The following is a 24,523-nucleotide window of genomic DNA, read 5'->3' as shown; positions in this document are numbered from 1 at the left end:
TCGATTTTATTGTTATGCCCTGGGTAAATTATGGCATTGAGGAGTCGATCGGAAAGCAATACTGGATTTTATTTGAACACAAACGTTGTTAGTAAAAAATGCAATAATTCTTTAAAGCTTTTTCAAAATGATTATTTGTTCAGCTACTCGTGATGCATGTTGTGCGTATGCTACGAACACTGAGTTGAACATTTTCGTCACCCTTAGTGAACGAAACGCTTGATTGCTTATTTCATTACCAACCATCATACAAATCACGACCCATCTTCAACTGTTCCGGCGATCGGAACGATAATTTGTTTTCAAAACCCATCCGAACACGACCGATTCCTTCACTGGCTGTAGCTCGCCCAGAAGCTCACCCGCAAACGGAAACGCACCACACTTTGCTCAATCAGCTAACGCTGCGTTCGCCGTCGATGCGCGGGTTTCGCTTTAAAAGATCAAACATAATTACTTCACTAATTGAAGGCAAACACGCTGCCGGTTATGGTGTGCGCTCTGCAAGCGAAAATTGTTGTGCTGGAAACGTTCTTCGTACTGTCCTTTCGTTTTCGTTCAGCAGTTAGGTGACGGAATGGCATGAGGGACAGTGAGAGAGAGAGAGAGAGAGAGAGAGAGAGAGAGCTGCGAAAAGGTATCAGCAACGGTGGAATATCAGTGTAATCAAGGGCCAAAGCTTGCCCGAGCTCGTTTGTGGCGATTCCGGTCGTTTTTTGACAATTTGATGCGCAAAATTAAATTGGGATCAATTTATCACCATCGCAGCGGGGTGAGTGATTGCGAGCTGATTGGACTGGTAGGACTAGAGGGCAATGCTATTCCAAAAAAAAAGGAAAACTCTCTCCCAGACGAACAACCTGAAATTGACGCAAGCATCATGATTGTCAGCTCGATGACGGAGAAATACGCGGGCTGCGAATTAAAAAAAAAAGAAACCCCAACGGTGGTGAGTGAGTGACGCACAACCGCATCGATCGGTTGGCAAACAGTGCCAACCTCGTTCAGCTCGTTGACAAGACTTTGGATGATGTTTCTGAGGGGAAGACATCACAACAAAAAACCGAAACCAAGGCCAAAGCCCGAACCGCACCCGTTGGTATTGAACGGATTAAGGATTAAGCAAAGCAGCGCCCCACAATCGTCTCCATAGCAATGGCGAAAAGAGTTGGCCTCCCGTGTTGCTAGACGAGCCACTTCCGGGTTTCACTGTTGACATTTAATTTATTCAAAGCTATTTATCATAAAACGGCGCTGGCGAAAGACTGAGCGAGTTGTCGCCAAAGGCCCCATTCGCGCAACTGTTGACAGATTCGCCAACAACCGGATCCACGGGTTGCACAATTCCACCTTGCTGCCTTGCTGGGACGGTAAATCTGTGCGTGATGGGTAAGACCGTTCGGAATTGATGACAGAAAACTAACCGAATGACAAATATTAGCAATCTATTTGAATTATGTTTACACGGTAAAATACCTTTCGCTACGGACGATCGCGTACAGTATGGCGAGTGTTGCCTGTTCCACCTGCGGGAGATGGGTAACTATTGCGTAGAACGTCACCCTTTTCATAGTGTAAACGAAGCATTCGGTGATTGCCGCCCAAAAATTATCCTTCTCGCTGATAAATGGATGGTAATTAGATGTTCTAATTCGATGTTTCCGATGCAGGGCGTAGAAGAAGCTAGGCACGCTAAGCTTTTCATTTATTGCGTGCTGATGCCCTCAGGTTGTTGCGTGTGCCGTTGTGTCAACATACCAATCAAAGCAGTTTAAAGCGATCTGTTCGATACCGCAAACAATCATGCTAATAGATGGTACAACGAAGGCCAAAGGGAAACGTTTGCAAAGAATGTAGACATGAACGGTGTCCGAATTTGTACTAGCTTCAGGAGACATAAAGATTCAACATCATTCATCAATCCCCGGTTTGACAGGACTCACTATCCTGGTAGAAGTAAAATCAAGTCACGGAAGCCATAAATAGCAGGTTATGGAGTTTCAAGGTCTTGGAGGTCTTGAAGAGCCAAAGAAGGTGAACATAGTAAACACGGCCCATGAATTCTTTAACAAGATTGAGTGTTGATAATTACAGTCTTCAAGTGAAACCATTAAAATCAGACCAACATTATTAATCTTTTGGCCCTCACAAGCATTTAAAGATGCAAGGAATTCAATGTAATATCAATGTAAATAATAAATGTATTATTAACGTTTATTACCATTTAAACATTCGTCGAATAACTCCCCTTCATCGAGTCAGCCTAAATATATGCAATCCGACTAGCACCTTGAATTTGTTGCGATTAAATTATTATTTGGAACAATTAGATTTAGAGCTTACGTTATCGGAGAGGTAAATAAACAAATCGTTATGCGATTATGTATTTTGAAGTTGCTTTTGAAACACAAACAAAAATCATGTAATCCTCATACATATCTGTGCCACGTCGATGGTTTACTTCAATTTACCCTCTGCGACAGGATTTCTTTCCTCAATTGTAACGTGCACACTCACACAAACACTCATATACACCAGTCAACACCTTCCTGGAAAAGCGGATTATCGCCGATAGCTTCTGCCAACGCAATATCAATTGTTTCGTTTTGCTAATCCAATCCAACCAGTTGGCAGAAACCGATTACCGAACCGATGCCTGGTCGAAAGTTATTGTCTTTTTTTTGTCTCTTCTCTCCTATATTGAGAACAGGAGCACTGCCACCCCCGTTGGAATATGTTTAACTTCATCGGATCGGTTTATGTGGCTGACGGCAGCCAATGGCTTTATGTCATTGTCCAAGATGACAGGGAAAATCCCATTGCCCTGCCATACCAATCTTCCCAATCTAACACCTGCCTGCGAGAATGCTCAATCAAGCAAAGGCATTCGTAGCCAGCGTCTATCGGATTAGGCACTCTGAGCCACACCTTTTGTGCAATAATATTTATTGTGATTAAATATAAGTCACTTCCGGCCAGCTGGATCAGGTGACACTGGTACCGGGCTGCTATGTGTCTTTAGCATCGTTTACCCACCCTTAGGCACCCTGGACAGGCTCGTGTACACACAGAGCGATACATACACCTGACCATGCTGCTGCCAAGCATAGCTGTCCATGCTCAATTCGCCGGTGGTTTTGAAAACGAATGTCCATGCTTCAACTTCATCGCTTCCACTGTTGCTACACGAAGGGAAAAGTCTTCCTTTTGCTGGTTCTCGTTACAACAGCAACTGTTGTTATTTTGTCTGCTGTCCCCGAGGGTAGCGAAGCGAGTTCGCCTTTTGCCGGAATGGGAACTTTCGTACGCTTCCTTCGTCTCCCTCCCCGTCCCTCGTTTTGCCAACCATTAACGAAGACAGGACGAGGGCACTCATATTTCATCGCCAACATCATACTGCTGCAGCAAGAATTAACAGGCTGACATTGTAATCTACCTATCCACTGTTGGGGTGACCTGCCATCGGTGGTTTGGGCGGTTCGTGTGCGACCCAGCATTTACTGGAAAAGTCCTCCTGTGCTTTGTCGGGTTCCTGTTCAATATTTCCCCGAATCAAGGTAGCAAGATTTAGACGCGTGCGGCAGGCACAGGAACGGTGTGGGGTCGTTTATGATAAATTTGTTACAGTTTGTTTCTCCTCTTGTTACTCTTGCTACCCTGCAGACTTCCTGCCAGACTTCCTGAGTTCCGGTAAATGGTTAGCTGTGCTCCGTACAACCAACTTTTAAAACACCATTTTCACTTTGTTGCCTATCGTTAAACCTATCCAAGTTCTCTCTGATGGCGAAGGAAGGTAGACGTTTTGATTGTTTTACTCTTGTGCTAGAACAAGGGCTTCCATGTTCTTTATTTTTAACCGTTGTAATATTATAAATTAGCATCCAGCATCCAATATGCTGATATGGCTTTATAAGTCACTTTTCAACATTTTCTCAGTAGCTTCATCGTTGGTCAAGCGTTGCGCGATGAGTTACAAAAAGAGACCAATGAGCCGGTTACTATTGGATTCAAACCAACAGACACATCCTTCTGTAGAACGCGCACTGCATGATGAACTCAAAACCAGTAAAGCGGACAGAAGATGCATCACTTGCCTGATTTCCTGATAGCAAATTTTGGAAGCATCGTTTCTAGGCTTTCCTTTGGGCTATTGAATGTTGATGCTGCTGGTTGTGCGTTGTACAGCAATAGCATCAAATCTAATGAATGAACGAACGAACGGTGTTACGAGGTTTCTGCACTTTGAAAGGACATCTAGACCGCAGGTCTTCCTGGGTTGCAAAGGAAGAACCTACCTGAACAAAAGTGAAATGATTTCCGTTCGTTTGAAGTTTCAATTGAAAGGGTTTGTCGAGTTTCATTGCCTGTAGCTTTATGAGATTTCTCAACTACTCGTTCGTACAGGTAGTAGCTGTGTTGTATACACTTTAGAAATACGACGAAAATCATGAAGGGATTCAGTGTTTTTCTGGATAGGTTTGAACCATTTTTGGAAATTATATTTGATTCCGTACAGAATGGAATAGATGAATAACGCAGCTGCTTTTGGTATGCTAGCAGTAGTTTTGGAGACATTTTGTTTAATGCTTTTTGCTCAACCTTAACCCAATACGACGATACCACTCATAACGGACTGATAAACAAACGCAGGTAATCGTTATTATTATGCCGTATCAAGCGGCATAATCATTACCATCGTTAAGCTTGACAGCGAAAAGGGCGCCCTCGAAGCCCATTCATCAACCATCGCGCCGAACACAATTTTCACGGTCAGTTTCGTTTTATCTCCCAGCGGTAATGAGCAGTTAGTTCGTCCTCGTAACGATACTTCCGCTGCAGAGAAGGAAAACAAAAAACAAAGAACACAGGGCACGAGTTTTCTGTACTGTCATTCAATTAAGCACCGGTTGACCTAAACATGAACAAATGAGAGAGTTTTTATGTCCTATCAGTAGATGGAGAAGCAAACCATTGAGAGGGTATAAAATAATAACGAGCAAGGGTTTTATTTCTGTTTTCGAGAACAATCATCTATAATTCGACCTAATTAATGCTGCGTGCCCATGATGGATGAGTTTCGAGCATGTCAATGGCGATATTTATAGTGCTCGGAGTTACACCGATGCTTACTCAGTACAGCTATTTATTAATTTCCTTTTTGTTCTGCTCTTTTCCACCATTTCAGACGTGCCGACTCACCTGGAGAAGGTGCTGGTTAACGAGACGGCACAAATCAAATGCGACGTGTCGTCCAACCTCACGAACGATCGTATCCTGCTGGTAGTGTGGTACAAGGATAACGTACCAATCTACAGGTAAGAGATTGTTTTTTTTTGCTCTCAAATCTTTCAAGGGAAATTTAAAACTATGGATAGAAAATCAAAAATATGTAGTTTCATTACAAGAAACTTTCTTAACTAATCTCGTTGCTTCCCCGAAGCTTGAAGACCGTCTCTTGACTTTCGATTCGATGCCATTCGGAAACCCACAATAGCTTAAGCATATTCATCGTTTACCGTGACGACAAGACGTGCGTGAATAAGTATCACCCTGGCTCTTGTCGAATTTTGTCTTTGGGTTTGGCCAATTCCATGAATTTATCGTTCGTTGACACAGACCAACCCCCACCGGCTTGCTTTAAACCTTTCTTATCACACTGCTCTGTGCGTTCTTTGCGCTGCTTTATATATTCATTTTTCCCACCCATTTTCCAAACGGTGCTTCGTGACGATGGTGACGAAATGATCGTAAAATATTCAAACCATCAATCTTCTCGTTTTACACGACCCAATAACGATCGGTGGCTGCTCTCGAGAGGCCAAACCCCTGCTCGCTTCCACCAATTACGCTAAGCTCCCGCTTTTTCTCCCGTGAGTGCGAAAAGCCGGGCCGGGTACGTTGAGCGTCATACTTGAAACTGAAGCTGGTGCACAAAATAGAAACATAAAAAAAGAACTGCTACCCACCCAAACACCCACACACACACACTTTTTGCTCGGATGACAATCTCGATGGTGGAGCTGCGTGCTTCGGTTTAGAAAAAATAATTTACATATCGATAACTTTATCAGGCACATCGTTTCGTTCGTTTTCGTGGAGGCTTCCCGTGTTTTTTTTTTCTTTCGTATCCCTCCGTTGCTCTTCGCAGCCAGCCAGATGACAAAGTCGGTAGCAAAACGTTCAGCAGCTTCAGGGGGGGGGGGGGGGGCTGATGAAAAGATCAACACACGCTGATGGCATGAGAGAAAAAAGGAAGTAAAAATAGAAAAATACACCATCTCAGCCACTTTACCATCGAACTTCGGGGTGAAAAACAATTTTCAATCTAACTACCGGTTTCCCTGCTGCCGCGACCCATACCTTGAGTCGTCATGTTTTTCACACGACTTTTTTCTTCCTTCACCCGGTACGAAGGTAAACGTCATTTTTTTTGCATGAAAAGGCTCGAGTAAAAATATATATATATCACCTCACACGGGAGTCTGATGGTTTATCGAAGGATGCTTGCTCAAGCACACACGGAGACACACCAGCGATGCATATATTTTAAGCGAGCAATGGCAGCAGTAGGCAGCAACATCCTCAGCATAAACATATCGCCTATTTTCATAATAATATTGAGCAAGAATAGCATCAAACACGTTGCCGAACCGAACGTTCGCACTCACCTGCCAACAACGGTATGGGTTGTGGGTGCGAATGGTTCAGATTTTTTTTTTTTTAACGCCCAATGGAGTTTCCTCTGCTGCTGCCCCTACTTAACCTGTTCTCTCTCTCTCTACCTGACCTGCGAAGAACTCGCACACTCTCCGGTGGAACGCAAATTGGATTGGATATGTGATGAGGATCGCAAACAAGATATCGTACCCACCGGTTGTTGTTGCAGTACGCACCGAGCCTTTCTCCGGAGACTCGCGTCTTGCGGTGCGGCAGTCTAATGCTTGTGTATTCATAAGTGATGGCTTTGCGTAGAATTTCTGTTTCGTTTTTTTTTTTCGTTATTGCTCGCTCTTTCATGCGCTTCCCACATTGTCCCTGGGTTGCGTCTAAGCTTTTGAGTGGATGGTGGTACGGTAGCGAACACGATGGCGCTACTATCATCTCACCTTATGCCTCGTGACAGGATGTAGCTACGAAAGGTCGTGCCGTGGGTACATAGGGAAATTGATGTATATGTATGCATATCGCATATTTAACATAAAAATACAAACCATTTCTCATAGCGAGCGGGGCACTGTGTGGAAAACCCGTGCGTTTCATCAACGTGGAGCTTTCCATTTCTAGCCAACGAGCCAAGCAATAAGGTTATGTTCGAGATTATATATGTTCGTATGATGTGCACAATCAAAGCGAACAACTTATTGTGTTTAACGTGCGAAATAAGGTTAAACCAGCTATAAATAATATTTAATACTTCCTTTTTACGATTGAGCTATTAAAATTCTTAAAAAAAACATCAATAAAGTAATTAAACTGTTAATAACTTGAATTATTGAATTATTGAATTATTAACTTGAAAAGAATGAAGATTGATTGATTGCTCAACGTCCAAATAAATTTCACACAATGAGCAATTCTTGGTACCATGATCAGGATCCATTGAAAAATACACGAAACCAAATTCCACACATTTAAAGCCGTTGTAAGACATACGCTAAAGAAATACCAAAAACCATCGCTAGACAAACACCCTTGCAATCGGTGTACGCCATAATCTCCCAAACATCCTGGATATAAATTTTCATCCCGCACCGAATACTGAACCACGTACCGAATGTTTGGCACGGCAAAAATAACACAGGTCGTAGTCGTCGTGCGTCGTTTGTTACAATCCCAACGGTGGAAAGGGATGCCGTGTTTGGTATCCTTTTGCTCGGTCGTCTGATCGATCGTCTATGCGTGTGCATCTAGCACGTTACAGCAGCTACTGTTTGCCGTTTTAGACGGATGGTTTTGGAGGCTTTCCAAACGCCAAAGAGGCCCCCCCCCCACCCCGCACCTCCAACCCGAACCTCGATAAAATCCAAAGTAAGTGATAGTGATATTGAGTGGTTCTCACACGGGCTTGCACCATAGCCTTCGCCATGGCTCTTCGCTGGCTGGCAGTTTTTCACATGCAATAAGGGAAATGCTCTTAGCTGACACGGAAGCTCGTCTGAAAGTACTTCACTCAACCTTTTTTCCCACGTATGTGTGCTGTTTTTTCTTCTTCTCCGCTTCTTTTTTTGATCGATGACGAAAACACGACGAGCTTCCAAAATAAATGGATTTGTTTGGTTGGGTCTGTGGGCGTACACAGGAAGATCTTGCCGCCCCGGACCCACGGTGTGCTTGTGTTTGTGTGCGCTCGAGGATGTGAATAGGATAGATTTGAATATGTTTATCGTTGCGGAAGACGCAGACGGTTCCCCCTTCGAAGGTGAAGCCGACGCTAGCTTTAACGTGCATGGCTCGACAAGAAATGATGAAGTGGAGTGTTTTTTTTTGTAACTCTCGGATACAGATAGGAACCATCCTGACATGGACGGTGGTGTGTTAGTGCCTCACTAATGGAAGCATTCGGAACCCGCCCCCACGGTCTCGATTATAACAATGAACTTCACCCAGAAGCGTTTGCGTGGATCGTTGGGGACAGATCATCGATGCCGCATAATGGCCCGGTCTGGTGGTTGAATACGTTGTCAATCAAGGTGATTAATAGGAAAAGTCGCAAAGATGTGGTTGAACCTGTCTGTTTCGAATGGAGGGAGGGAGAGAAAGAAAAGTTTCATGCATCATTCTTGAATTCGGCTTTCCAGCGAATGTTCCAAATTTCCCGGAAAAAATAAACAATTCCGGCTTTAAATAAAATTTCAGCTTAAAGCGTGTATGTGTGGTTTCCTTTCTAATGGGACTAAAATTACTGCCTACACGTTTGTCAAATATAGCACAAATTCATTGGAAACACTCAACCTCCGAAACGTACCTTCACAGCCGATAAGTGGTGCCTCCCTTCCACGGAACACAATTCGATTACGATCGTTTCCAACCATCATTATCGCATGGCCACAAATGTGCTCCATGCTCGAAACATTCACCACGTGCACAGGTTCTGCCCCCTTACTTGTGCCCCATTTTCCTGGGCCGATCGAATTTCTTAATGAACACACTGTAGACATGGTGCGGGTTGGTGTTGGCTAGCATTATGGTACGCTCACTCGAAATCGATACTCCATCCGGGGGGCGGGAGCGCGTAAAGGAGAAGGCTCCCGACGGAGCGTCACATTCTGCAACAGTGCCACTTCGCATCGAGTGCTCATCGACAACGGTATCGATACATTTTGCCACTAGAACCTACCAACCACTCGAGACGCAACATCTTCTCAAGATGACGCTGAGAAGCTGTCAAACCACTCCGGGCATTCGAGAACCTCCGGTTTGATTGTTTAGGTGTCTGTGGTGTGGGGTGGTGGTGGTGGTGAGTTTGAATTCTCGATTCCGAATGCCAACTTTCCATTGCCTAGGCACTTCAAGCGGGCACGGGTGTATGAAATTCAATACCAACCATCAGGCTAAGAGCGTAGACATACTCCTCCTGTGTGCATGGGTCACATACGGTGTTGGCTTCCGCACCAAGTCCGAGGTGCGCTTGGTACGTGCTACAGGTCCAAAACCGAGTAGCTAATCCGAAACCGATCCCAATAGCAAGATTATTCAAATAAGGTCAAGACCTTCGAGGAGAAATCGGCTCAAAGTCAAGCACTGCAACAAAACCGTGCCCACACACAGCAAACTCGGCATGCACACCAACCGCTGAAGGTATGATGCACCTATCGACAGGAGGGCCACAGGTACGGGGTAAACGTAAATCCGCAAACCACACTTCACTTTATCGACAAAACTCAATCGTACATCTTGCCTGCCATGGGGCGGTAAACAAAAGTTTTGCTTCCATTTTCGCATCGGCAACGGCGGTGGAACCGGAATGGTTTCGCAAACGGTAGTAAGCTCAAACAACACAATTTATGGGAAAATAAACTCGGTACAAATACTTTTAGCTTCTTTTAATTTGTCCCAAATACTGCTTGTGTCCCTTTGGGCCCAATTAGGACGGGACCGGTGTATAAATAGACGAGGCCTGGGAACCGACGACAAACTATCCGGTTTGAAAGTCAGGCTATTTGTCAAAAAAACGTCTTCATTTGTCCCACGAGCAGCATGGAGACTCTCGGGCAGGATATTACTTTGGTCGTTCTACTTTTTCTGCTTCCCCGTTCGATCCCGTTCGACCGAATCAGAATATTGAATCTCAACTCTTGTGTAGTTTTTTTTCCCCGCTTCTTCATACAACCATCCTTAACGACCGTCGCACTGGTTGGATACCGTCCCGTGAAGAAAGACACGGCAAACACTAGTCTGAACTTCATCGTCATCGTCGGTGCCATCGACAAAATGGGAATAGATAGGATAGGTAATAGTTACCTGCGGCTGGGTAACACACAGCGGATGAGGAATCGTACCGTTTTCCATGCAAATCACCTCCCTCTATCGGTGCCTCCTTTCCACGAAGCTTCGTTCACCCTCCACGCAGGGCTATAGAAGTACAGTCCCGGACATGTCAACAAATAGAATGAAATGTCAAAAGTCCCCTGACCCAAAAATCTTTTCAATACGTACATGCAAACTACCCCTAGGAGCTTCTGGAAATCCGGAAATAAAATGAATGTGGGGAAGATTGGGAAATGGGCAGCTTCGGAGGATATTGAATCGATTTCCATGCACAAACATACTTCACAGCAGAACGGTAAGGGAAGCATTAAGTTATACGACTTTTCTTACATTCACATTCGGTGAGGGGGGAATGGACGTCGTTGGGATAGACGGTCCATCCCGGGATCATAACAAGTCTCATTTCCTGGCAAGCGAATCACTGGCGAGAAAAAAGGGATGTTTTAGAACGTGTCAAGAGCGGCAGGGTTTGTTGAGTGGGTGTGTTTTTCGGGACTAACGGCTCAATTTTCTCAGCTCGTCTAGTTCTACTGAAAGGTAGTCGTTAAATTTTGTTCTGATTTAGATTGTTCTGTTCTGGAATATGCCACGGTGGTTTAACTATTGATGCTTATTATTCTGTCTTCTCGTTACAGCTTCGATACTCGTGGACCTCACGTCAACTCACCTTCTCATTGGAAGGATGTCGCCATCCTTGAAGATCGTGCCAACTTCAAAACGACACGGGAGCAGAGCCGGGCGATGCTGGTCATCAGTCCTGTTCAGGTTAGTAAAACCATCTGATTCTTTAAGTTGAATGTGACTCTATGATGTTAGAAAATTGGTCGATTCATTCAAGTTAGAAATCCTGAGCACATCCAGGACACTTTTTCAGAAACAGTAGAAAAGCTTACTTTCTTCACATTCTCACTCACACTCTGACATTTTTTTCAATCAAAACTACAGCAAAAAAAACCCCAAAAATCACTGAAATCTTTTTTCCCGTGCAACGACATTTTCGATTGCAAAATTTAATTTCGTACTATTACCGTTTCACAATTTGTGTGAAGAATCAATCAGCAACGGAAATGCTGCTAACTTTCGAAATAGCCCAATATTTGTTCTCCATTTTCTGCCCCACGTGCAGCCACCGCTTGCCGAACGCTTGCGGTCCAGTTGCTGCTGTATGCTCACAGCTTTCGCCATTCTGCCACGAAACCTGCCACTCAATCACTTCAAGCGTCAGTGATTTTTATTCATCTCAGCGTTACACCACCAGAAGATTCTGTCGCCGATACCGAACCGAACTGTTGAATTGAAATTCCAGCTCAACACACCATCCCCACTTCCCAGAAGAAATGCCTCCCAGGAAATGACTGTATCGTTTGGAAGGAGAAAAAGGAAAATATGTAAAATCTCATAGAAAAACGACAGGAATTAAAATGACCAAGCGGCTGAGGAGAATGACAGGAAAAGTGATAGAAAGAGAGGGCTTAAAGCAGATTGAAATTTGCATTCTGCTTCAGCAGGGTCAGCGTTTTTTTGTGTGTGCTTTCGATTAACAATGGCCGACGGACCACTTGTCTCTGTTGCTGCCGGAGAAGTGAAGAAGAAAAATGTGTTCTCCCTCATTGCTTCTTTGGTATTTTTATAGATCCTGCCCGATTCACCCATCGGGCTTATCAAACGAAGCAAGCAAAACGGGCACATTATTTTTGGGCAAGAAAAAAAAGAACTACCCCAAACACAACTACACGCAAACAAAAGGTCAAAAAAACAGAAGGTTTTAGCAGTTGCATGAGGTTGGGTGGGGGAAAATTATTTCGCATTTTAATCGAAATCAATTGGCTCTCATCTCATCGACGATTAATTGGTGCATCCTACGGTTGACTAGTGGCGAATGGTTTTCATGCTTTCCACCACAATCCCCACCGTACCGATGATCACACTCAACGAATGTCGATTAGAATCGCAAATCGATACGGTTCCCCATTTCGTGAAACAGATTTCCACAGCTATATTCGATTCCTTCACGACGCCAACAGTGAAGACAACCGAGCGAGCAGAAGAAAGCTTGCAGATTGAGGCGAGAGATTATTTCTTGAAATCTGCCAGCATTCTCGCCGTCCTCGCCACCCATCAAGACGAAGTTCGCCCACCGTCGATGTGTCGATGGTGAGAAACGAAAATATATTACGATCATTAGGGGAATTCCACCCGACCATGCAGAAATCTTGCTGCAGCAAGCGGATTCTGGTTGGATTAGCTTCGGCGAAACGAGATTTCAATTGCCTCCCGGGAATGGTCATTTATTTTGGTCCAATTTCGGACCCATTTGCACTTCGGTGCGATGGTGATGCTGCTCTCGCTCTGCTGATGGTTGGGCGGCAGCAGCAGCAGCAGCATAATAGCCGGGTGTGCTTTCGATTGTGTGAATAATGGAGCGCTTAAGCGTGTCGGGTATTTTTGCCCTCCCATCCAGACGTATCGATTGTGGCGGGGTTCGCAACCTTTTTGAAATTAGATTTCAGTTTAAAACAATCGCATCAACGGCTCAAGCGAAAGGGAACTGTTCCTAGGAAAGATTCCTAGGATAGAAGGTTCTGATTAGCGATAATAATCGAATTTATCAATAATGAAATAACCTCTTTGAAGCTAAATTTACTGTTTTAAACGTTAAAGTCTTTAATTTTTTAATCATCTTCAAGACCTCTTCAATAATTCTCTCCATTTTCTTCCTTCTCATTACAGAAAAAGGACGCTGGCATCTTTCGATGTCGTGTAGACTTTTTGCTATCACCGACGAAAAATAGTAACGTAAATCTAGAAGTTGTAGGTAAGTAAGCGTATCGCATTGCAATCATTCACCGGATGCACATCAAGAACTGCTTCTGTTGGTTTATGTGCTTGGTTCAGTCATTGTAAAACACTCGTAACACATGCTGTGTCGCTGTGTATGTTCCATAAGTTTCACCGCATTTTTAATAGAACGAAAACATTCCATAATCACTGAGCTGGTTGGTGCTATGGTTTGTAAATTTATGTTTTCCTTCCTTGTGTTTGTATCGTACCACGTGTTGTTTTCCGGTTGCGGACACCACACTTTTCACAATGGCCGGTAGCAGTGGTGCAGTGGGTCGTGTCACTCGCACAGCCTGTACGAGTTTTAAGCGCTGAAGTACGGAAACTCGCCAATACTTCACATTTTGCATCACAATGAGGAACACTAAACACAAAACAGCGAAAGAGGTGATTTTCTCGAAAGGTTTCTTTAAAAAAACATTCAAAGTTCGTTGCCCTTCTTACCATCGGTTCCAGCGAGGAAGCAAAGCGTTTCTCACTCGAGAAAGGATTTTAATTGGGAAAACCCGTTTTGCCTAGAAACAATTGCTAGGAAACAATGCGTCACCGTCGCCTTATTCAGGATGCTCGCATTCAGCTCGCAACAATGCGCAACCCGTCCCGGGGAAATGGTTACGCGAAAGAGGTGAAATCCGTCTCAAACACTGCTGACCACAATGCGTTTCCGGCGTGACGCTTAATTGCATTTCGTGCTTTGTTTGATTCTGCTGCTGGTCTGACTACCTTTTACTGGGAATGGGGTAGAATCGTTCCTTGAATTTCATTTTAAAAATGATTTACTCTTGCCCGAACGAGCATCGCACCCCGACGACACCACTCCGAAGCAATCACACAAATGGCATGTACAGTAATTGCATGGATACAAGCATTATGGGCGATTCTCTCACTCTCGCTCTGTCGATGGCAAGCACCCCAATTCCTTCCGACGGCAGCGTTAAATGATCTTTTTTAAACTCATCTGTTGAGCGAAGAGATCTTAGCGCGCCACATTAAAATGATACTCCCCCCTGCCATCTTAAGCCAACTCCACCCTAGTCATCATCGGCATCATCAACACAGGGGAAAGAAGCCGTATAAGAGCCGTCATTTAACTGCCACACACTCACACCCAGCTGCGGCCGGCCCGGCGCTTGTTAAGCCTTTTCGTTTCGTACCATCGGTGAGTGGTAGCAGCACATCAAACGACTGTGTGCCGGGCTTCCGTGAGTGCGTCGCCAGTTTTTACAGCACCCCGTGCATAATCATCAATGTGTGGCTATCATCAACGAAATTGCTTTTCATCCTGCCGTCCTGGTCTACCCTCCAAAGCCAAGAGATGAATGACACCACCAAGATGGAAGCATATCTTCACTGCTGCGTGTGTGTGTGTGTGTGTGTCGGGGTGTGGCAGGCATTAAAAAATGAGCACTCCCGGGTGCGGGTAGTCATATCTTCACCACATCATTGGAAGCGGTGCGTGATTCGACAGCTCAAGATTTAAATTATGCAAATGCAACACATGCAGTACACTTTCGGTGATTGCAAACAATAAACCCACCAACCAACTGGAGTGGTCTGGCTCCCATCAACGTCATCATCGTTCACCTGTTGGTTAGGAGATCATTTCGAGTTTTATGTGGCACTCTTATGCGCATTCTTAAAGCTTTAAAGTCCATACTTTTAGTGTCGTTTCGTACCGCTTTTTCCACATTTGCTTTACGCTTGTGGCAGTTTTGTTTTTCGGAGGAGATTTTAACACAAAACAAGCATTCTTACATATGATGAGGAGTTTTATGTCCGAACTTGTGAATTCATCTTCGCAAAATGAGTTGGTGTGATGATGTGGCTTTACCTCAGTTGAGCTTTCGTTTATATGTAAAAATTGCCCGGAGTTCTGAAAAAATGAGACAATTTCATTACATTCCATTCAACGAAGTCATTTGCTTAAAGTACAAAACAAACTTACCTTTTCGCGTAAATACCTAATCGGTCCTTGGGCTGGAATAGGCATACCCTTGCTCCAAGTACTGAGGTACACTTCTGTCCCACAATGGAATTGGCCGGGTTCAGACTGTCGGTGAACAGTTTCACAGCGAACTGATGACTACAGCGCAGTGCAATGGACAGCTCACCTAGTCCGTCCTCCTTCGCCTTGCAGGGTGCTTGTGGATGGTAACCCTCGTTCGGGAGGAAGTTTTGCGTGCCCACAAGCTTCCCGAAGCCTACCGTGTAGCGTGACGTGTAGATCACCTGTACGTACTTCGCATCGGTTTCGGCCAACCGTCGCGTCGGTCCAATATCGAAGGGATGGGAAAACAGAGGTCCTGCCGGATCCAGCGCGTAAATCGTTCCGACCCTTCCGGGCAACAGCTTGCCTGTCAGGCCGGAAATCTGACCACCCATGCTGAACCCTATCAGGGACACACTTTCCAGTGGATAGTACAGCAGGCTAATACCCTGCAGGAATCCGAACAGATAGCTGGCCACCTGCGGAGCACTCTTTCGAGCCGTAATCTGATACCCGAACTCGGCGTACGGTCTCCAGTCCAGCAGACAGTAGTTGATGTTCTTCACATAGCGCAGATAGCTAGCAGTCAGCGTATTATACAAGGTGAGATTGCTACTATCCCTCCAGCCATGGATGGCGATCGTCAGTGGCAGCGAGAAGTCAATCTTGTCCTTTACGTTGATATCACCAAAGAACACTTCCCGAAACCGAGGCTGCGATGTTTTCGTACAGTGCAGTCGAATGTCTCTCTGCGGCACAAGTGTTTCGAACCCGGCCGTTCGCGGTGGTGGGTCAATGAACGAATCGAAAAGTCTCGCCAACGGACCTTCCGTAAGTGTCCCGAGCACATCTTTCAAATCCGCTCCCCTGACATCGCCGACGATGCTGCAGAGGAGTGCAACGACTAAAACGACCACCTTGGCCATGCTGTAGAACGCACCTACAGCCAGATAATACTAGCAGACGAATGAAGCTTGCGGTTGCGTTTCGCAGCCCCTTTATTACTGCAAAATTGGTCGCCCAAAAGCTGCGTTTTGTTGTGGTCTCAAAACAGGGAAACTGTAGCGCTAGACACGTGGAAGTTTAAACAAACAACAAGGAACCAGCTGTTGTAACTTAGTGTATGTCGTTTGAAACAATTCTATTACCACGCCGAAAGGTACACGGAACACACGGAGGTGCCTTTGTTTGCTCGCGCCAATGCTGGTGCCCTTGAAAGATGCTCTACCGACATGCAACAGAGTTTTATTCCCCAAAAATGGTCAATTTTCTATTTCCTAGACAGTGGTACAGTCGAGATTGTTCACAGAGACAGATTGTTCACACCAGTGAGTGACGTTGTTTCAGTTGTGAATCCCACAAAAAATGCTCCTGTTAGTTCAGCTGTTTTCCTCAACCGTAAGCGCTTTTCTATGAAATGTCTTCACATAGCGGTGCGGGAGTATTAGTGCGTGAGAATATTACGAATTAATTGAGAAAGATTTTCGAACGTTAGTCAAGAAGTTATGAAAAAAATCAAAAAGTTAAATTAACAAACATTTATTGCAAGTATTTGTGCTATACCTGTTTTTATTCTTCTTTCTGCTTCTTCGTATTAACCTCGAAAGAACTCCGCTTGCCATAAACTCTTCTAGTCTTGATCTTGACATAGAATCATCGTAGTTTGATAGTCAGATTCGTGAGATCGAGTCAATTCGTACGAGATTTTATAACAAGCTCGTGACTTCATGAAACCGACACTACTTCCATCATTGGCTGCCGTCATGAATTTTATAAATTCCGTTCTAACTTAGCTGTGATGCAATTCGTTTGAAGTAGTTAGTATTGTCAAACTTACTTAAATAACAAAATAAGAACACCAAGCCATTAATTTGATTGTTTCAAATTATTTATTCATCAGTTAACAGTTTTATAGTGATTAAGTGTTCACGCTCGTCCATCGATAGCGAGCTGGTTTCGGTTATGCTTCGTTTACAAGTAAAAGTTGCCAGGTTTTCTGTAAAATTCGACAAGCATTAGACTCACTTCCAAAAAGTATCATAAACGTTTTCTTACCTTTTCGAATAAATACCAAGCCGGTCCTTCGGATGGAACAAGCATACCCTTGCTCCAAGTACCGTGGTACACTTCTGTCCCACAATGAGATTAACAGGGTTCAGACTGTCGGTGAACAGTTCAACGGCATACGAATGGCTACAGTTGAGCGCCCTACTAGCTTCAACCAGATCATCGCTGTTCGGTTTGCACGGAGATTGCGGATAGAAACCCTCATTGGGTAGGAAATTTTGCGTGCCCACCAGTTGTCCGAAGCCAGCTGTGTATCGCGTTGTGTAGATCACCTGCACGTACCTCGCATCGGTACTGGCCAACCGACGCGTCGGTCCAATATCGTTTGGATAAGAAAACAAAGGACCAGCCGGATCCAGGGCGTAGATCGTTCCGATCTGTCCACGAAACAGCTTACCTGTCAGGCCGGCAATCTGACCACCCATGCTGAACCCGATCAGAGACACTTTCTGCAGTGGATAGTACAGCAATCCAATGCTCTGCAGGAATCCGAACAGATAGTTGGCCACTAGGGGAGCGCCCTGACGGGCCGCTATCTCGTATGCAAACTCGCCGTACGGTTGCCAGTCCAGCAGACAGTAGTTGGTGTTCTTCACGTACCGTAAGTAATTAGCAGTAAGCACGGCGAACAGGGTGGAATTGCTACCATTCTGCCACCCATGAATAGCGATGGCTATCGGCAGTGTATAGTCAATCTTGTTCCTGACGTTTAAATCACCATAGAACACTTCCTGAAACCGAGGCTGCGATGTTTTCGTACAGTGCAGGCGGATATCTCTCTGCGGCACAAGTGTTTCGAACCCGGCCGTTCGTGGCGTTGGAACTGTAAATGAATCCAAAAACCTTCCCAACGCATCCTCTGGAATTGATCCTAGCAATTGCCTTAAATCTAAAGCTCCTCTGACATCGCCGACGATGCTGCAGAGAAGTGCAACGACTAAAACGAGCACCTTGGCCATGCTGTAGCCCGCACCTACATCCGACTTAAGTCCAGAGACGAATGAAGAATCGTTTAGTTGGTCTCGTGTTATTATAGCCGACCGTTTGCACAGAGAACAGAGATTTATGGTTTCTGCGGAAAGGGTATTTCGTATGGAAATCGTAGAGAACAGCTGTTAAAACCGTTTTTAAACGTACCGCGAACAGTACATGACACACTAACAGGCAGCTTTGTTTACTCAACCTATTCTCGTGACTTTGAAGAAGTAACAAACTGAAGCTTACGAAAGCGGACTACCTACTTCACTTTGAAATTTGTACAGTGAACTCAGTGACTGACACAAATAGTAACCTTCGTTCCAAGATCACTCAACAAAGTTGTGACAAATGGGAAACAATGCAATGCAATCAACAAAGAGTAAGGTTTAAGGCATGTTTAAATAAAAACCGCATACTACTCATCTCCACTCAATCCTTCTTTAAACATTAAATAAAAGAAGCTTTAAGTCGTATAGTCCAACAACGTGTCAGATAACCAAAAGAAAACAATTAGGGTCACTATTTTACAACACTCTGCATAATGTGTGTCCTTCGCCTAATAATCTACCGGATCGAAAAGGATACTGCATGACGCAGCTTTATGGCGGTGATTAGGGATGATCGGCATTTGCTTACCAGAGGCTAAGCCGTAAGACACATTTACAACCCCTACCTACACGCTCGCTAGCGGTTGCTCTACACTATCTCGCCCATCAACCTGTCCCATCTCAACCAGCTCAGTGACTCGCTGCTTACATGTGCTCCCAGCTCGCCGGGTGGGCTAAACGTTTGCCCAATTACCTAAACGTTCTAGTGTCAATTTTGATCTCGTTTCCGCTCATCTAACGATTTTCGGCTTTTTTCTTATCGTCCCTTTCTCTCTCTCTCTTTCTCCCTTTTCAGTACCGCCCGATGTACCGAAGATTCATAATGAAGCTGGAGTCGTGCTTCCATCCCACGCCGGACCCTACGAGGAGGGTGGCGATTTGGTGCTGATATGCGTCGTCACTGGTGGTATGTATCTGGGTGACTTTTTCACAATTTTTCAACCCAACCTGCCCGACGCAGGATGAGGATCGGTGCCCGGTAGTAAAAACTTGTTTTTTTCCCGGATTTCTCCAACTGTCGCTAACTGTTTTGTTTGGAAAGGTCACTACGGAAGTTCCAGCTCGAATACAGGGTGTAGAATAAATTTCGCTCAGTGTGCGGCGTACGGCGACAGGGAAATGGAAGGTCACTTACACCGAAAACCTTCTACGGAGAGGAGAACAAAATGTTGAAAACGTGTTTTTTGCGTCCAAGTTGTTGTTTTCCTTCCGTTTATATCACCGTTGTTTGTGTGCAGCCTCACCGGACGGAACCCTGGCACGCCACGATCTGCGTTACATAGTTTCCAGTTGTTTGAGGAGAGAAATGTAAATAGGTTGCCTTCCGTGTTTTGCCGAGCGTGACAGTCACCCGTGACAGTGTGGGGTTTGCCGTACCGTGGGTAAAGGTGTACAATGTGAACGCAAGCGTGGACAATGGTGGCAACCGAAAGCATAACCTTAACCCTTATCATTCAACGAATTTTAATTCTCGACAGCATATTTTACTTTCCTTTCGCATGTCGTCTCTCAGTCAACTTGTGCCACATGGCGTTCTGTGGGATTTGTGCAAAGGGTGTGTGCGAAAGGGCAGATACACAGAAAGCTCGTCCCGTAGACATGGGTGGGTGGGAAGAATTGTTTTTATTTTCACTTAAAATATGTACACAATGTTTACTGGAATGCTTACCTTCTGGAAATATTTGTTTCGAGACGAAACGATTTTTGCTTCAAGAGTGGCCCTTTTTTTCGCTTTACCTTTCGCAGAATTGCTGGCTGGAGATTTGATAAACAAAAAGTGTACAGTTTTCCATTCAGCATCCTTGCTCCAGAAGGCGATGGAATATGTTAATTTTTTTTTCTAGCTCCATTCGGTTGTCTACGCTTTGTCTAATTCATTTACATTTTGCATCGTTCAGACACCAAACCGTGGCTGGGCCTTTCACATGTAGCATGTTTTATTTATGTTGAGCCTTATTTGTATATTCTACTGCTCTGAAATAAACAATAAAACTACTTTAAATTTTCGTTCACATCCACCTTCCGCAAAAACCTTTGTTTTGTCCGTTTTAACCGGCCTTAAATACAGCAAAACGGTTAAAAAATGTATTTTCAAAGGAGCAAACATTTTGAAACAGCAGCAAAATACATCCTAATCTTCCCCAAATTTTTGAGGAACTTTCCCACCCAACAGCTCACAGCAATCAAGTTCTGCTGGATCGAGCTATCTTTTATCACAGAATAAATTGAAATCATCTGCCTCTCATCGTCGAGGGAAACGATCTAAACTAATTGACGTACTCGTTTCGTTTCGCAAACGCGCTGAGAACCTTTCAAGCGCCATTTAAATGGGATTAAATCACCCCAAAGTGCTACCTGTACAGCAGCCCATAACGGCCAACACCCAAGCCCACCCCCCCCCCCCCCACCATAAAATGGCAGCAGGCCATTTTCTGGAAAATCCCGTGTGGACACTCGGGTCCCGTCCACCTGTGACGATCGATCCAAACGGCAACGCCAAGTGTTCGAGTGTTTGCCCACCGCTTGAGCGCTAAAGACAGTTAATTAATTTTTCCACTCGGGCTATCCATACCGCCGCTGGCTGCGGTGGCTTTGCGAATCGATTCAAGCCACTGCATTCTGGCATGCGCCAGTGCGCAAGCATTTTCCATGTTTGCTGTCCCATTTTCCACGCGACCTTGATCCTACCCGCCGGAACCAGTCTAAATTGAATCGAAAGCCATGGTAAGCCAGATAGGGGGCTGTGGAAAAAAGTAACGCACTGCAGTAGATGGCTGTGAGTCGAGGGGATGGCGGCCACTTCAATTGGTTAGGGTCCACTGGCTCCCAGATGAGGCCGTTTGGTGAACAGGCCAACCAAACTGTTATGGTGTTGGTCATTAGCATTATGTCAGCTGGCTGGCAGGAAGCGCCGGCTCGCTTAAGGCCTGTTTCTCAGACACTTCGGTACTTTTGCAACACGTCGTTTCGATCGCGAAGCACAAACGACAAAAGGAAACAAAAAGGAAAGGAGCACACATAATTACATCTTCGTTTGTTTGTGCCGTCCCTATTAATTCACCCACCGGGAGCAGTTTGCGCGTTTTTGCCTTGTGGTTCGATGGTGAGGGTTGTAGGAACATTAGCGCGTGCATTATAAATTTCCATCGCTTTCATTGTGCGGTGTAATGAGATTTTTGGAAGTATCAATTTAATTTATCTTACTATAACTTTCTGCGAATTATTTTTAACACTGCACGATAACGTCACACTGGTTCTTAGGAATTGAATAAAGAGAATTGAGTATCTTTTTCCTTTATTTTTAAAATTCGTAAATAAGGCTTGTTTGAACATTTTTAAACTGCCACCTTGTGATGTTCAGGTTCATTCGTGGAAAGTATTAAACCAAACTGATTCCGTATACTGATTGTTCGATTGTAGCAGATGCTGCAAAAAATTAAACTTAACTGTCAGAAAAACGCACTCCAGACATAATCAAATATTCGATCTTCACCCTTTAATCTTAAGGACATTTTCTTCTCTTCATCAGCCTTGATGAGTTTTTATAGCATAGAAAAAAACATAAAAAGACACTCCATTGCAACATTGTCTTCATTACACTGACACAATAAGTTTCATCAGCAGCAACAGCAGCTACAACAACAGGCTTCTTATGCTTTGTCTTTAACCGTCCAGAAGCAACAAAGCATCAAGTCGCACCTTTACACTACACTGCCGCAGTGTACGCGTTTCGCGCTAAAATTACACCATTTCGCTTGATGAAGTCAACTGTGCGCTCGATGGCGAAAATTGAAACAACTTCAAACATAAAAACGTCACATAAAACAAAGCACAAAACAAAACACCAACAGCAAAAGCAGAACCACTGGAAATGAATGGATTTCGTTGCTGAGGACAGCAAAAAAACAGGAGGCTTGCTCGTGCGCCCAAACTCATGAAAACGAATTCAATTAGTATCTAATGACGGCTTACATCTTTAATGGCTGATTAATTAAGCGATTAGTACGGGTAAGCGACGTTGCTCCATGTTCACGCAGCGTTCCTTCTGCGGAGCAGCTCAATCGCTCGGTTTAAGAATCGCTGCAGCACGATGCTGGCAGCACCAGCTTTTAATGGCGTCTACTTTAGTGCTGATGGCTCGTAGGGTTAAATGAATCGATTCATTCAAGCACAAACCACCGCCCGTCGGTGGCCCCGTTCCCAAGCGCAACCGGGTTTGATTAGACTTTTGGCAAAGGGAACGGAAACGGGAAAATGGCAGAAGCAAAAATTGAATTGTCTATCGACGAAAACAGCCCGCTGCTGTACGACGCCATCGTCCCTTTTGGGGAAAAGGTGTTTGTGCCCATCATCGAAGCAAGTCACACTGCGGATAAACCCATTACAGGAGCAAGGCAGAGACAGAGAGAGAGAGCGAGAGATAGAGAGCGATTGGCAGTACGGAATCGATTTTTGATTTACCCTTTCGGAGGCAAACATTTCCTTCAATGGAGCAAAATTGAACGAATTATTGAAGCTCACTTGGGTCGCCCCGGTGGGAATGGCTACCAAGCGGTGGGATCGCAATCGATCGGATAACGAAGTAAAATGCTACTTAAAGGAAATGCTGAAAGGGTACAGAAAATAAGTATTGCACACCTTAAATCACGGAAAATGTAGAGTGAAAGGGTAGGTTTTCAGAAATCAAATACTGTACACTTTACATTCCGTTCGCTTGCCAACTTCAAATAGCGATCAAATATCCTAACACCTTTCAACAGCTCAAGCAAACGGAAAGTGCGAAACAAACGAAGGGACTGTAAAAATTGTTCCAGTAAAAAGGTTCTTCCTGTTTCATGGTGCTTCAAGAATACTTTTTTTTTGACACAAACATTCCGCCTGCCTGCTGTCTCTCGAACGGTGTATCGATGGTAGTTTTGTTACATTGTTGTTCACCGAACGACCCATAGCGCTACCTGTGCACAACCCCCGGGCTAAAGTGTATAATGTTACACGGTAAGTTCTCTTAAGCGCTAGGGCAAAACATCCAAACGCCATGGGCCAAAGGACGGTATGCAAGGTTCGCACAGGTCAGCTTTCTACTGCGGATGCCAACAATAAACACCGCAGACTACCCTCGGCTCAGGGCCAGGCCAGGGTGAACTTTATCGTACTGGTATGCTTTTCGATATTAAATATGAATTTTTATAGCACAAAACAGAACAAAAACGAAGAATGAAAAGTGCTGGAAAACTTTAGATTTGGTTTGTTGAAACACGATGACCATCCTGGAATGTAGGAAGCAACATTTAATAAACCAAGCCTCCTCTTTAAAGACAATGCCTATTGTTTGCTAGAAATTTCATGTTGAAATTATTAAACCAAAGAATTTAAAGATTTTAAAATAAGGTCTAATGATCTCGTTTTAAACATGAAATGTAAATAATAGTAAAATTATGAATGGTAAAATAAAATGGTAAATGAATAAAACAATAAAAACTCTGCTCTTCGTTAGCACTACAACCCCGAGAGGCCTTTCATTTCTGGCTTTCTGTGACTTGGTTTTACACGCAGCAAAGTAATCAGTCCTGCGTACGGAAGGAACGGTCCGGATTGGATTTGAACCCAGGTCCTGCCGTATGAAGATCGGCGCTGTTGATGGCTCGGCAAAACATCAATGATAATTTCTTCCCATTTCTTCCTTTTCTCACATCGAATGTTGTATATATTATTCTCACAGAACGTCTTTTAATGATGTACACTACTTGTCATGGCAATGGCCACTAAAAGATAAATTTCCCGCTGCGATAATATGTAGCTGCTGAACGCAACAGTATCTTACAGCAATGTCATTGTCATAGGCATTTCAGCATGTTGTGCTTGTTCCACTTCGACCCTACATGATGGATGGACTCAACATGATCAAAGGAGACAAATACAAGCCCGTTCAGATAATAATAACTCAAACACTAAGGCTCTTAGCTCGAATTGAGATAGTGTACGTATGAACTACTGGGCGTCTCAATCGATGGGACATGAAAAAAACAACAACAATACGGTAGCAATCAGGTCAGAG

General features: G+C 44.4%; 3 protein-coding genes across 7 annotated transcripts in view; 1 reads left to right on the top strand and 2 right to left on the bottom strand.

Annotated features, from left to right (window-relative positions):
• LOC118516845 (hemicentin-1-like) overlaps positions 1 to 24,523 on the top strand; it is a 116,799-nt gene that overhangs the window by 53,341 nt on the left and 38,935 nt on the right. For all 5 annotated transcript variants that reach the window (XM_036062697.1, XM_036062701.1, XM_036062699.1 and 2 more), the window contains 4 exons: positions 5,186 to 5,315; positions 11,124 to 11,253; positions 13,219 to 13,303; positions 19,265 to 19,375. In XM_036062697.1, coding sequence (XP_035918590.1) covers positions 5,186 to 5,315; positions 11,124 to 11,253; positions 13,219 to 13,303; positions 19,265 to 19,375 — 456 coding nt within the window. The remainder of the gene's footprint in view (positions 1 to 5,185; positions 5,316 to 11,123; positions 11,254 to 13,218; positions 13,304 to 19,264; positions 19,376 to 24,523) is intronic.
• Positions 15,081 to 16,328, bottom strand: LOC118516847 (lipase member H-like). The gene is made up of 2 exons (XM_036062704.1): positions 15,275 to 16,328; positions 15,081 to 15,202 (listed from the first exon to the last, which is right to left on the bottom strand). The coding sequence occupies exons 1-2, from the start codon at positions 16,240 to 16,242 to the stop codon at positions 15,178 to 15,180; spliced, it is 993 nt and encodes a 330-aa protein (XP_035918597.1). The 5' UTR covers positions 16,243 to 16,328; the 3' UTR covers positions 15,081 to 15,177.
• Positions 17,223 to 18,361, bottom strand: LOC118516846 (lipase member H-like). The gene is made up of 2 exons (XM_036062702.1): positions 17,372 to 18,361; positions 17,223 to 17,312 (listed from the first exon to the last, which is right to left on the bottom strand). The coding sequence occupies exons 1-2, from the start codon at positions 18,340 to 18,342 to the stop codon at positions 17,288 to 17,290; spliced, it is 996 nt and encodes a 331-aa protein (XP_035918595.1). The 5' UTR covers positions 18,343 to 18,361; the 3' UTR covers positions 17,223 to 17,287.

Source organism: Anopheles stephensi, unplaced genomic scaffold (assembly GCF_013141755.1).
Source record: "Anopheles stephensi strain Indian unplaced genomic scaffold, UCI_ANSTEP_V1.0 ucontig4, whole genome shotgun sequence".
NCBI classification, from domain to species: domain Eukaryota; kingdom Metazoa; phylum Arthropoda; class Insecta; order Diptera; family Culicidae; genus Anopheles; species Anopheles stephensi.
The sequence above is the reverse complement of the archived record's forward strand: the minus strand, read 5'-3'. Positions and strand labels throughout refer to the sequence as shown.

What these genes read in the sequence shown, in the direction of transcription:
- LOC118516847 (XM_036062704.1), bottom strand. Translation starts at nt 16,242, where the DNA reads ATGGCCAAGGTGGTCGTTTTAGTCGTTGCACTCCTCTGCAGCATCGTC. An exon ending in TTAGGTATTTACGCGAAAAG is followed by an intron (nt 15,203 to 15,274) that starts GTAAGTTTGTTT and finishes TCATTTTTTCAG; the next exon opens with AACTCCGGGCAATTTTTACA.
- LOC118516846 (XM_036062702.1), bottom strand. Translation starts at nt 18,342, where the DNA reads ATGGCCAAGGTGCTCGTTTTAGTCGTTGCACTTCTCTGCAGCATCGTC. An exon ending in CTTGGTATTTATTCGAAAAG is followed by an intron (nt 17,313 to 17,371) that starts GTAAGAAAACGT and finishes CGAATTTTACAG; the next exon opens with AAAACCTGGCAACTTTTACT.